At 35.8% G+C, this 14,790-nt stretch overlaps 1 protein-coding gene across 5 annotated transcripts in view; it reads right to left on the bottom strand.

Annotated features, from left to right (window-relative positions):
• Window positions 1-331: 331 nt before the first annotated feature.
• The window catches only part of LOC113229215 (microtubule-associated protein tau), a 24,354-nt gene continuing 9,895 nt past the window's right edge, over window positions 332-14,790 (bottom strand). The window contains exons 2-9 of one of the 5 annotated variants that reach the window (XM_026462734.1): window positions 12,244-12,375; window positions 6,225-7,632; window positions 6,081-6,124; window positions 5,774-5,933; window positions 5,198-5,406; window positions 4,928-5,113; window positions 4,651-4,680; window positions 332-722 (exon numbers count right to left, since the gene is read on the bottom strand). In XM_026462734.1, the coding sequence (XP_026318519.1) occupies window positions 450-722; window positions 4,651-4,680; window positions 4,928-5,113; window positions 5,198-5,406; window positions 5,774-5,933; window positions 6,081-6,124; window positions 6,225-7,632; window positions 12,244-12,267 (2,334 nt within the window). In that variant the 5' untranslated portion in view covers window positions 12,268-12,375 and the 3' untranslated portion in view covers window positions 332-449. Of the gene's footprint in view, window positions 723-1,651; window positions 3,094-3,475; window positions 3,647-4,650; window positions 4,681-4,927; window positions 5,114-5,197; window positions 5,407-5,773; window positions 5,934-6,080; window positions 6,125-6,224; window positions 7,633-10,852; window positions 10,991-12,243; window positions 12,376-14,790 lie in introns of those variants that run through there. The other 4 variants (XM_026462735.1, XM_026462737.1, XM_026462736.1 and 1 more) reach the window with 4 other exon arrangements.

The following is a 14,790-nucleotide window of genomic DNA, read 5'->3' as shown; positions in this document are numbered from 1 at the left end:
GTCAGAGATACCCCTACTATACTTCTACAGGTATTTTATAAATAAAACAAAGTCTACATTGTGTAGATATATGTAGTTTATTGAACATGGGTATTGTAAATAAATACACTTTCAAATTTCTATAAGCTACACTATAACATTGGTGCAAAAATGCAAACTCTGTGGAAAATATCTCTTTTTTTTATAATTTTTTTATATCGATTTTTTTATAGACCTACTCGTGTCTTCTACTACATCTACTATATTTTTTTGAGATTGTTTCACTCTTTGAAATTTTATATAAAAGATATATTTGTGTGCATATTTAAAATGCTTTTCAAATTTTCAATAATGGACAGATATACTCAATAGTCCCAAAAACGACTACGACACAAATAGATAGTTCTAGTGCGTACAAAATAGTAGACAAATGTTTTAATACATAGATTTTTCTACTTGACATTCTAAAATCAATATACGGTGAAAGCAGGGCGTTGCGATAGCACACTGCCACGTCTAGAGCAAGCCGACCTTTGAGGCTCACGAGCGCTAGCTGGCCTTGACGCTCGTCTATTTCTCTCATTATTCCTTAAGATGCGTTGTTCTTCTTCATCTAGAACGACTGACTTGCGGCGAGGAGACATCGCCCGCGGGGTGCGCGGAGTTCGGGGGGCGCGGGCCGACTTGCAACGTGAAAAGGGGCGCTCTTCCTCTATCCAGTCGTTGTCCGACGAATAATATTCCTGTTTTGAAAAATCATATTAATTTTTTACTGTAATTCTATATCAAAAAGGATGGATCTTCGTATCCGATCATACATACATATATAAACGTATAAATGTTAAACAACATCACATACGTTGCTCTGAACCCAAAGTAAGTAGCTAAAGTCGCTTATTCCCAGTTGTCACCACTGGCTTTGTTCCCACTGGCGACAACTGGGAAAAAAAATCCCATATGTTGCCAGGTGGTGACAAACGGGATAAAAAAGGTTCAGTTGTTACCAGTGGTGATTTCCAGTGGCGATAAATGGGAAAAAAAATCCCATATGTTACCAGGTGGTGACAAACGGGATAAAAAAGTCAATTGTTACCAGTGGTGATTTCTAGTGGAGACAAATGGGAAACAAAATCCCGTATGTTACCAGGTGGTGCCAAACGGGATAAAAAATCTCAGTTGTTGCCAGTGGTGATTTGTACCGACGACAAATGGGAAAACCGGCGACATATGGGTCAAATATATATATATATATATGTATGTATATATATATATATATACATAAAATACTAAATAATACCACCTACTAAATAATAAAGCAATTCTTCTAACTCTCCTTAATATTTCCCAACAAAGTCCATTATACACTGACGATATACTCTTTAAATTTTGGAGTAATATTAACAAACGCGAATACATTTTAAATATATAAAGTATTTAACTCTCACTCAGGTCACTGTGTAGCCACCAATTTTGGTTTATTTTTTACAAAACAAAAAGCATTTTCCTAAAACAATACAATGATAAGCAACTTACCGAGATTCTCCACACATGGGTGCTAGTGCAAAGTGATGGCCAACTCTATTGAATACAACTTTCTACTACATAAATACTTATTTATTGTGTAATCTGTGAATAAAAGTCTAATGCATTTATATTAAGGTATAAATTTACAGTTATAAATTAAACAAAATCACTCGTGTTAAATTGTATTAAAGAATTCTCCAATTACATTGTATGTCGGTTGATTTCACAAAATACTAAAAGTACTTACTTATCGAAGTCTACAATAACCAGTAGGTATATGGCTGAAAAATTTTATTAAATATCCCAGTGAGATGCGTAAATACAGGCGTATTACTAATGGTAAAACAAAAACTAAACAATGGTAAGTATATAAAAGAAATTAAATAAAAATTATAACGCTTTAAATTATTAAAGTGGTTCGAAAAAATGCAAAGTAAACCTTGTGACACAAAGCATTTAACATTGAATTAATACGCGCTATCTAGATCTAATCATATTATCATAGTTACATTAAAACATGTAGGTATATTTCTAATAATAAAAATCTGGTCAGTCATTCTCGAGCCCGCAATATTCTCGTCACAGCACTTTTATAAAATATTAAAAAGTGTTATCAAATACAATTAATTGTTTGTAAAACAGAAAGCGTAGTCTATAGACGTTAAGAGAAAGCTAAACTAGCTGTAAAAGTCTAAATGTTAATATTATCACAAATTTTATTCAGACCTGGTGCTGTGTCAAGAACTGCCCAATACATTAAAGCACTCCAAATTATACTTATACTCGTAGATACAGCTTAGCTTATACGGCAAGTGCATACAACTACAAATACATTGAACGTAACAAAAAAGTGATAAACAGTATTGATCTATTTACGAGATACACTAGGTAAATAATATAAGTATATACAAAATACATACTATATTTATTTTAAGTATTGTAGTCTGAGTACACTCAATCAAATTAATATAATGTATCTCTAGATTACGTAGTGCATCTATTGATAGGTACTTTTAATGGGTAATGGTGAATTTACTGTAAGTAATAATAAAATAAATAGATAGGTATAACAATGATGTGTAATAGACAACGTACTTTGCTAAGACGTAAAATATATTACAGTACAGACAAAGAACATTGAAACGTGTTACAGTAATGACATAAAAAGCAAAGGGTATCCTAAGATACTAATTCCTATTGGCACTTACGAAAATTTACCTACGTACGGTAATTAACAAAACAATATCAATTTTATCAATGAAGTCAAACTTGCACCGTCTACAAAAACTCGCATGTACCTAACCGCATCGATAGATTATTGGTCTAGAAGGATATGCCATAAATTATTGACACTAATGTTACCAAAATCACTAACAATCGTTTAGTTAAAAACAAACGCATCTAAATCACTCAAACAGGGTAGAATAAACCATATCAAATATACTATGTCAACAAATATAAAAAATATACAAATGTTTGGACTCTTGGTTAGAATTGATCGACTCTGAAGTCTCCAGAATGTTCTTAACACTGCTGTTGATTCAGATTTTCGTCCGATCTCGGAGGCAGCGTCACCGGTGGCAATGGACTCTGGGTAAAAGAAAACACAGCATACATACCACTGAATTCAAATTCAATAAATAGAAAGATAACACAAACGAAGACACAGGCGAAGAAAACGAAAATGTTAAAATAGCAACAGAAAACCAAACAAATGACAAATGAACCAAACAATCGAACTGTTAGTAACACTATTTCAAACCTATTAAGTAGGTACCTTATGGCGTTAAAAGTTATCAATAATATGTGTACAAATATTCAGGCTGAAACAAAAAATGTATAATGTTAAACGACGATGTAGTGACGATAAAAGGTTTGAGAATGAAGACCTTCACCGTGAGAAGAAAAGCAAAAACAAAGTCAAAACAAATGGAACAGAAAGGCCCAACACATTTTGTTAATCAGGCCTCACCTCCTGTCGCGATTGCGTATGGCTGCTAGGCGCGGGCGACTGTGCTCCAATCTGCTTAATGTATTCTTTGTCGTCGAAAATTTTGATATCACCACCTCCCGGTTTGTACTTTACATTGTCCAAAGATCCGACTTTGCTTGATGCTTTGAATTCCAATTTTTGATTTTCAATCTGTTCCAAACAGTCGGTGGAAAAGTCAGTGTGCATAGCAAACAATAACAATAAGTTGATAGGTTTCCTAAAAAAATGTAGAATATATTACATGTGCATGAATTTTTATTTTGTGTAATTAAACAAAATTTCCGGAAACCCAACATTTAGACGCGATGTATATTCCAATAAAAAATATAAACGACGCAAAGCATTTGTGAATGAGAATGACCACTCTTGATGGACTTTTGCATCAGCAATATATCTCATATCGACTTATAATAACTCAGCACACATAAACAGTATTGATTTTCATAGCGTGCACGTACATCATAATAATACGTAAGGTAAGTATATATATGTATAGATATGTGAGTCATGTGGTTTTTCAGGACGTGGTGTCGATATTCTAAGTTCGTTTTATTCCTTTTTAGCAGCGATCTCTATCAAACATTCCGTGTAGAAAACACATTCAAAATGAATTTGTTTCAAGCAAAGTTTAAAAGTTGCATTAAGTTGTGTAGTTTTAAATTGCATACACCTATTTGTTTAGTTTAAAATTCCTAGGTTTATCACGAGTTTAATTAACTGCAGACATTCGATAGCGTGAAGAAGGCAGCCTGTAACGTTTATTCTAGTCATTTCAATACCTTGCCACAACACAGATAACTTGAGAACTACACTATCGTCGCCGATCACGATAGTGCACCACACTGACCTTACTCCACAAAGAATGAAAGGCAAATCGTTTATGCGATGCCCTCCACCTTGGCAACGCCCATTTTACAAACTAAAAACAACAACGGATATGTACTCTTAAAATTAATAAATCTTCTTTTACATACTTCCGCATCCCTGGGTGTCTAGGGAAAATTACAAAAATACGGAACGATTAAAAGGTGTTCCTTTGTTATAGTAGACTCCGTAAAATATAAAGTGCACATGGTGATGTGTTGGGTATATATCACATTCACAGGAACATTAAGCTGCACATTTTAAGAAAACATGGTCTACATTTTACTCACAGCTCGTGATCCGTTCTTTGCAACTGTTGACTGAAGAATAAACATCGTTATTTATCAAAACACCTACAAATCATACAGCCTCAACTTTACTCTCTTTACAATGCGGAAAGCTTATTTTGTGTGAATTGTGTTCTTTACTTGTAAAAGATGATCGATATCTCTTGAAGCACTATATCTACCTAATTGTGCTGTCATTTTCTAATCTATACTGCTTGTCAAATACTCACATATTTCATCAAGTTATATTTTTCTTTCAAACGAAATATGATCAACTTACCTTGACGTTTCCGCCACCCGCCTTATGAGTGATGTTCGCTGTAGAAGCAACCTTTGGCTTCGCTTTGTCTTTGAAGTCCAGTTTCACTGTTTCTATCTTCTTGTCACCACCACCTGGTTTGTACGTAGCATTTTCCAGAGATCCTATTTTTGATTTGGCGTTCCATTCCAATTTTGTTGAAAGAATCTGAAAATAATTACCAGTAAGTTTAGTCTATAAACGAAATCCGTTTAAGTTACGTATGTATTTTACTTTACTAAACTATCATACCTTCTTTGAACCGCCACCAGGCACATAAGTATTATTCTTGGCTGCAATTCTCGGAGTAACATTTCCAAACTCGATTTTCTTGTTTTCAATCTTAACTTTACCACCACCCGGTTTGTACGTAGCGTTCTCCAAGGAGCCGATCTTTGACTTAACAGCTTTTATGTTAGGTGATGGAGCATTGCCTACTTGAATTTTGTTCATGGGCACTTCTGCAAACCAATAATTCATTAAATGCGGTTCAAAATAAAATACATTTGTTGGTAGTTACATACCCACAATTTATCGACCCTGACATTAAGTTCTTTGACATTTGAATACTAATAACACATTTGGAATATTTCGAGTAAAATCGATCGAAATATTTTTACAACCTCCACGACGTTAGGTACACATAAATCGAATCTCATAAATATTTCAATTCAAAAAGCTAATTTCTTGGTTGAGTAACTTCGTTACTCTAATTCAATACTCTGTGGCAACCGCAACGTGACGTCGTTCACTCGGTTATTTGGTACAGATAATATGTTAATATCAAGAGAGATACTAATTAAAGATACTATTAAGTTTACTACTAACTCTTCTTTTCGGCTGGAGGTGGTGTGTCTGGAGTTTTAGCAGCAGCGCTTTTGCTTGAAGACCTTGACAGATTTTGTCTAAGGCTGTTGCTCGACTTTTCCTTAGTAGGTAGTTTACTCGGGATTTTCTTATTGGGTGAACCGGGAGAGCCGTTGAGATCCTGTCAAAGTTTTCACCAGTGATAGTGAGATTAGCAAATTTCAATACATTCATACGTTTTTCTGTACCTATAGCAATTTTATACTATAACAATTAGCTTGATAATGTTACATTATCAAGATAATGTGTTCATTTATTTAATACTCACATTTCCTTGCGTAGACTCATCAACGCCACTATCGTTGTCACCATCTGCAAGAAAACATAACAATTAATTGATACGAATAAAAATATTGAATATAATTAAAGTGCGATTTTATAATTTGGCTCATCTTGTATAGTGGAATTATACCTTTATTACGTGATTTAGGTGCAGATGCAGATTTGCGTGGAGTTGATTTCTTTATATCAGCGGAAATTCCGGACGTGTTCAACTCATTAGGTTTTTTCTGTACTTGATGAGGTTTCGGTTCTTGCATGGGGGTTTTCTGAGGAACTGGTTTTAACTCTGGTTTTATCTCTTGCTTCATCTCAGCCTTAGGAGTTTTCGGCTGTTGTGGTTCTGGGATAGTATTTTGTGGTTTATTTAATAGCCCTATGTTTGGAGTAATGTTTTGTTTAAGTTCTGGAGAATCGTCGCTACGGGTCAAAGATGGTGAACGATCTAACGAATTCTTTGGATTTGGAATACCTGCTGTTTCAGTTCTACCTGATGTTATGTTACTTTGAAGCACCACATCGTCATTATCATCAAACTTTTTTTTTGGGGTGGTATCGCCCAAAGAACCAATAAGTGACTCTGTCATTCTAGATCCAGATAAACGTGACTCTGGTCGTTCTGATAAATCCCTATTTCCATCGTTTGACGCTTCTGATCTGACACTTTCTTTAGAGCTACGCATATTTTCTTTGCTCTCAACTTTTCCTTCTTGAATCAAACCAAGACCCGGGGAGCGATTGGCAAATTCATCAACTCTGCTTCCGATCCCACTGACAGATTTTCGCCTATCATCTTCCACTTTAAGTGGACTGATTGCTCCTGGAGCTGCTGCGATACTATAACTTCTGGTTTTAGCCATGGCTGCCAAGTCACCGCCATTTTCCGGCTTAGCGGCATTTTGGTAGGTATTATGTGCGCTTTGATTCTCCAGGTTGACTGGTTTATTTTGGTATGAATTGTTAGAATCCAAACCTCGTAAAGAGCCTTGTGACGGCTGTCGTGGGATTTGTCCACTTGTTAGTACCGGACTTTGTGGTCCTCCGTTTCTAGGTGCTCCGTTAGCTTGCTGTATTAATTGCGGCCTAGCACCATCAGGAGTGGTTGTACCACCAAATTGTGGAGGCTGTCTCGGTCCGAACTGAAGATTGTTTGGTGGAGGAACTCTTTGTGGTGGTTGGCCTGACGTAGGTGACTGGAGTGGCCTAGGTCCTTGTTGTGGTGCAAAAGATTGAGGTCCGACAGGACGAAGGTTTGGTGTTTGTGGTCTTGGTTGTGCGCCTGGTGGACCTGACAGCACTGGGCCCCTAGGCGCCGGTGTTCCTGGACGAGGTACGAATTGTGGGGGGCTGGTGACTGGGCCTCCTGGCTGAAATTGAGGCCTCTGTTGAGTTTGAGGCGGGAGGTTAGGCCTCTGAAGTTGTGGCGGGAAGGCAGATCTTGAATCGACTCTGGTGAGCGGTGGACGTGGCGGCAGTTGCGACGCACCGAGCGCTTCCGGACCGACCTGACCCGTTCTTGGAGGCCGAACCTCTGCTGGTGCCTTAAGATAAGATATTTACGACATTATTTTGGTAGAAACGTAGAAATTTAATAAAACTAATTACAGTTTCAAACTACTTGGCTGGTATTGTGAATGCCAGCTATATTTTCGTCTGTGTCGCAGTAGCTTATGGGCATACGTCCCGTACCTTCATTAATTAATAACTACAAAAAGTGTAGAGAAATCGTATTACACAGGAACGTTAAAACAGTGTTTAAAGTTTTGATAGGCAAGATTGTTGTTTAGATTAAAGCGCATAATTTGTAAACTTGGGCTGCCCATAAAATAACCCGGCTATAGCGCAGCATGTGTCTATGTTTTATTTCGAAAGATATAAAATGTAGGATTCATGGCGAGCTGATAACAGACGGTACAAGAATTATTGTTTGTTGGATTGAATGCGATTCACACGCAATCACGTAGGTATATAGGTATGACGTATCATCTAACTCTAAGGTTGCTAGACAATGTATGTATGCACGTTTGCTAAATTATAAATATTGATGAAATGACAGGATTAATTCTAAAAGAGTAGTTCGTCTTATTATGGAATAGCCGAAAATTTTCCATTATGAAATGCTAACTGAATGTCGGTGATTTGCCAAATTTACTGGCGAGAAGGATGATTGAGCACGATAAGCGGAGGTAGGGGGCGGCGACGTTGGCGCTGTCGCGACACTAAGCCAAAAATCAAAACAAATCAACAGACTCTCCACGAAAACAATATACCATTTTATGAGCAAGTACACAGGTTTGCTTACCAATAAAACTGAAACTAAATAAGATTTAAAGAAAACTGGGGATCTATAAGTCGGCTTGCAAGTCTAGTTGCCATTTGATGGCACATGTTTACAACGATTATTAGCTCGTGACACGCTTTCACGGACTTCAAAAAAAGGAGGAGGTTCTCAATTCGATTGTATGCTGTTTTTGCATGTATGTTACGCGATAAATTTGTAAACCAATTTTGATGATTCTTGTTTTATTGGAAAGTGGGTACCTCAGATGTGGTCCCATTTAAATTTGAAGAAAATATTCCACCTCTAAGGGTGGCAAACTAGGGGATCAATGACATTTGAGGTCGATTTTTATTTAAATATATGTCACATTTGATGTTGTAGGGTTCATTTTTTAAGTCAAATGCTAGAACAGGTTTTGTATACAAGTAATTGATATATTATATATTGCAGATATATTTTGAAAAGTGAAACCCAACTGCATTCATGAATTCATGATTTCACAGATTGTGTGTTGAGTGAAGCACAACGAGTTGGACAAAACGCTTGTAAACCGCAGCACAGACTGCGGGCGAGCAACGACCGGCAACGAGTTGTCACGAACTCGGCCACTGGGTCAACGAGCTATGTAGAAGCGATCACAATTCCCATTTACTAAAAATTTTATTCAAGAACATTTTTTCACAAGTTTGTATGAAATTTTTAAATATACTCAGTCACGGGTTAAACGACATAAATCGTCGCTTTTTAAATTACACGACGTGTGAATGTCGTAAGGTACAATTTTCAACAAAGAATTTTACGCCCGCCGTATTTACGTAAGTTCAGCAGTCCAATTTTCTAACTATATAACCATAATCATGCTTTTTGAAAGTCAATAAAACGTGAAGTAATACAAATATCATAAATTTAGTAAATTATTCCTTTCGATAAATTAAATTGCTTCGAAATAAATACCTAATCTTCCATCACTCTGTTACAAGGAACCCTATCGTTCATTCGGAGGAAATCACATAACAAAATTAGGAATATTTAGTAATAATTTTAATTTCACGACTTTGTGTTGCTTGCCGCATAGTAATACTACAATGCCGTGTCAAATTCAGCAAAGAAAGAAACTTAGCGTAACGTATACTTATTTCGACGCAGTTACAGGAATAGCGCGAAAGAAAACGATATCCTCGAAGGCTGTGCGCGTCATAAACCGTAGACCCCCTAAAATATTTATAGGCGCACTATTGTATGAGCTGAATCTAACATACGTAGGTACTTAGTTGGTATAGCGTCTGGCACGGTATGCTAGAATCCGGCCGGATCGAAGGAATTTTTTCTGAGTGTTCGATCTTTGTACTAATAATAAGTACTTTTTCTAATTATTTTTTTAATAAACCTTTGTCAATGTTGATCGTGTTCCAACGGGTTGTACATAGTGTGAGCGCAGGATGGGAAGGACTGGAGTTCGTTTTCCAATAGTACCTTTGGGAGAAAGTATGTTTTTCTAAATTGGTTCAAGTCTAGGTGTTATATTCTAGGTAATGCACCGGAATGAATTCCGTTGTTCTAGTACTCATACTACCTTCTTTGTTATAACTATAGTCCGTTTCAATAAGGAATTTTCTGTGACGTTGGAAACTTGAAGTTTATAGAGATGCAGTTATGTAAAATCGTAAGAAAAAAAATCGATTCAAATATTTTATCGAGATAATTTGTAACGAAGAGGAAATCGATTTACAGAAAATAATTTAAGAACAGCTAATGAACAAAGTAATAGTGTAAATATCTATGGATAAATGTTTCGTTTTACACATTAAGTAATTAGGGTAATGTATGAACAAAATACCTAAAAACTACAAAACCATACAAAAAGTCAACAATAAAGCATAAAATCTGCAGCTTAGGAACGGAATTTGAACAATTACTCCAAAAAGATCACGCTAAGCTAAAAACAAAATAAAACCCGCTAACAAGGTATGTAAATGCCTCGAACTGACGCGAGTTAAACAAAAGACGATTCGATTTATCGATTCTATGGTGTAAATCTCTATGGATAAATAATCCGTTTTACGCGTCAAGCAGTTGGAGTAATTTATTTTTATATTTATTATTTCATTTTCTATCTACATAATATACCACAACTTTTACTTAAAATGACATCTACAACAAATATTATTTGATTTTGGTACATTATAAGAAATTTACTATTTGTTTTTGTCACCGGGTTGACACATTATTCGTAGATTATATCGTATGCGTGTAACGTAACAATTAGAAGTGTCACAGAACTCATCCCTATTGAAATGGACTGTAATGCATTTTTTAATTCTCTCTAGATATTGGCACCTAAAGTTGATTTTGTGCTAATTTTGCTTACCTATAAAACTGAAACTAAATAATATTTAAAACAATTGGGGGTCTACTCTCGTTCTCCGTCCGACATTCGGCCGAAACAATTACTGTCAAATAAATAACTGACGGCAACACACCTCCGATTTTTCCATCCGATAGTCGGATCGGACATCCGAGTCAGAAATACACTTTCGATTCTTCCCTCCGATTTGCAGCGTTGCCAATGCTAATTATTCAAAATCCCCAAAAATCAAAGTAAAAAATTTCGGGAGAGCAAAGGTCATGCACATATTTCCCACGTGTTTTATAATTTTTTATTATGATTATATTTACTCATTCTCAGTATTTATTATATTATTATTTTTACGGCTAATAAATCTAACGCTTAAAAATAAATCAAATAATTAAGAAAGTCAAAATGTGACCGTCTATATACGTTACGCTAAAATTAGAAATAATCTCAACAAGTTAAATTAAGTTCTTAGGTTTTCGCGATTGTTACACATTGGAAATGAAACTATTTTTCCGGATTTAAATCGCGTATATTTGTTTTTTGGAACAAACCGACGTTTCGGGTCCTTTACAGGTCCCATGATCACAGTTCACTCAACCGTGCGTATTTCACCGGTGCGCGGGACGCGGAATCACGCGCACCGTCAACAGACGCAGATCTGCGTCAACGCGCGGTTTAATCTGCGCGGGGGCAGCGGTCTAACGGCCCGGCGCGTTGTCAGTGCGTTCGGCGGCACGTGTATTCCATACAAACTGAGGTACTTCAATACAACGTTAAAAAACGCAGCTCCGCGCTCCGTCGCGAGACGCGGTGCAGTGTGATAGTCGCGTAATTGTTACTGACGGATGTTGGACGGAGAACGGGAGTAGGCCCCCAGATTAGAAAGGGTTGTAGATGTCGTTCCGCTAAATCCCGATATGTTATTAACTCAATTTCGTTAAAAGTGTCGATTACGTTTGTTATGATAAGGAGGGCAGTATAGTACAGGCAATTGGTGTTGTTGTCGGGCACATTATTATTGTTATTACGCTATCTAATCTTAATGGGAAATCCTTAATAAAATTGTTGAAAATAATATTACAAAGTCATCCAAAAGATGGAATAAAATATAAAATGAGCTAATTAAAAGTTTTGATTCGTTAATGTCATGTTTATGATTCCAAAACTTTGTTATGTCTTAACATAACAACTATTTCGTTTTGCTTATCGAGATCAACTGTCTCCTAATTGATTAGTGTTGTTCATTTTGTTGGAAGGTTCAAAGTATTTCACGGTCAAGGAAATGTTAACACCTATTTTTCGCGCCTATACAGTAGGTACACCACGTGAAACGAACAATAAACCGAACAAATTGCGTTCTTTTCAAGGAAATTGCCTATGAATCCCACTATTATAGAAGCCATAAAAGCGAAAATTTAATTTGAATACGTTTTGGATGTATACAGACTATTTCGCAAGGTGCATGCGGTGAATTATTTTTGGCACTTCGTGCTCTCGTGTGCACCACGGGCTTACCCGAAGCGTGTTGTTAACTTCCATAGTTTTGGTAACTATAGTAAATCTTTACAATCTTCAGACAGTTAAAGTTTCTATGTCATAATTCTTCTGTCGACGAGGCGATCTTTTATTTGCGATATCTCCTTGAAACTATAAAGACAATAGTAAACATTTTATTAGCTTTGACGGGTTGACGTAACTGTAAATAGTGCCGTAAAAACTATTGTGTCTTTGCTTGCTTATTGCGATTATAACAAGTGAGGTGGTGAAAACTTGACTTTCGTGAACACATTATCAAGGAAATAAACATACGGTAATCTCTTGGATTTAGATCTACGTGGATTAACGCGTGATGAATGACGTGAATGGATGAGACATTATCATTGGTCATTGAAGAAGTAGGCATTATAAATATGACGTCTTTAAGTAAGTGCTTCATGAGTGTGAATCATTGATAAATCATCGTGAACAAAGTGTACAAAAAATTTTTAAATTACGATGAAAACTTAATATGCTCTACCATGAGAATGATATCACTCAATTTACGTCTACTGCGAAAAGCTTTATTAATGATAACAGCGTATTTAAACACAGACTTTGCCAAAATGATTAATACAATGTTATTTTAGGAAATGAAATAAAAAAATTAATGAATACTTTGTTGCGTTTGCAAATGTTGAATAAACATATACATTTGAACGTGTTACGTATTAGGATGTCATTAAACTCTTCAGAATTCAATGCCATTCACATTCGTTGTAGGTAGGTAAATGACACATATACCTACAGTGCCATTATATGTATATTATTTATTGGTTTATAGCAAGTGAATACGCATAGGATTGTCGCCGAGACGAACTATATTTAGATCCCCAAATTAACTTTTGTCTGCGTTCTTTGTTGCCAACATCATGTCGGGTGGTTTATCTATTGTCCACTTCGAATCTAGTAGATAATTGCACTTTCTCCCTCCATTTATGCTATTATGCTCCAAAGACAAATGTGCTCCATTACTATTAATTATTATGTCTATCTAAGACCTTTTTCGTTTTTTCTGACTAAGGTTTACCTAAATCTAGAATCAAGGTACAATCAAGAGCAAAGCTCTGTATCCTCTGTCTATGTAATTGCTAAAACAAATAATAGTTCAACTTTTGTTACAACCACATCCAAACTAATATTATAAATGCGAAAGTAACTCTGTTTATTACGTTTTCGCGCCTAAACCGCTGAGTCAAATTTAATGGATTTTGGTATATATAAATGAGACCTAGAAGAAGGACATAGGCTACTTTGTGTCACAAAAATAAATCCTTAAGGTTATGAAAGTTTATATAGAGAACCAACAAGTTCTCCAAGAAGTACAGTATTCTATAAATGGTTTAAACATTATATTGATGAGTAGTACAGTAGGCTCGAGACTCGAAGTACTTGTTCTGCGCAGACGAAGTAGCTAGCTGCTGCCCGCGACTTTGTCATCGTATATGTAGAGCTCCTTGTGAGAGTTCGTCCAGGGAAGTACTACCACCTTCCATTTCTGCCGCCAAGTACTAATGGGAGCAGTAATGCGTTCCGGTTTTGAAGGGTAATAAGGGTACTGATGAAATTACAGGCACATAATGCTTCTCAGATATTTGTGTTTTAAAGCTCTAAGTGTCACTGCAACTGTTATGGACAGGCGTGTCGCTTACCATCAGGCGCACGACTTGTTTGTCCCGTCACTTGGTATCATTAAAAAAATATATACTCTAAAATATATTTGTATATTTATCGAAATAAATGTATATACCATTTTGAAAATCTCCTGATGTTTCGGTATAGAAAAAAAGTGGTAATAATTACATTAAATAAAAAAATTAAATGCTTTTAAAAATAATAAGGCAAAGAGAAACAAAAACAAACAAATAAAAGTTCTTTTAAACTACGATAACATAGGTTGAATTTTTGGTTAAAAAAAATTGAGATTAAATTAAAATCACATGGTAATTGTAAAGAAATTCAAAAAAGAAAGGATGGAAAAGAAAAATTACAGTAAGTAATTGTTAAATATAATATGTGACATTAAGTATAGCCATTCACTAATGCCCTCTAATGACGATTCACCCTCGCACTTGCGATAATATTCCCCACTAAGTGCCTATACGTTGACTTAAGAAGATTTCACACAAACACGTTTTCATTACATCTGCACGAATCTTTGTTTTTCAAGTTATCATATTTTATACGAGTAATTCTCAAACGAATACCTAACATGCGTTTCAATAAATAAATTAAATTGTAGAATTATTGTTGAACACGTGCCGCTTCATCGTCTCATTATAAAAGTAAAAACAACGTTTGAAACAACACATGTAAAGTCACGGAGGTGATTACACGTGGCACTCCTTAGGGAGGAGTTCACCTTGGAAGGGTCGGACCTTTACCGCTTTCATCATTACATGAAGGTCAGGACAACAGACTCACTTAGGTACTTTGTTGTTATTACGCAAGTCAAGTAGGTACCTATACTATGGCTCAATTTACATAGGGGCGGAAAGGAATGGAAGCGATTTTGTAACCATAGCG

The sequence above is a fragment of the Hyposmocoma kahamanoa genome, unplaced genomic scaffold (assembly GCF_003589595.1).
Source record: "Hyposmocoma kahamanoa isolate Upper Pololo Valley unplaced genomic scaffold, ASM358959v1 296, whole genome shotgun sequence".
NCBI lineage: Eukaryota > Metazoa > Arthropoda > Insecta > Lepidoptera > Cosmopterigidae > Hyposmocoma > Hyposmocoma kahamanoa.
Note: the sequence above shows the minus strand (reverse complement) of the source record. Positions and strands in the feature narration are given on the sequence as shown.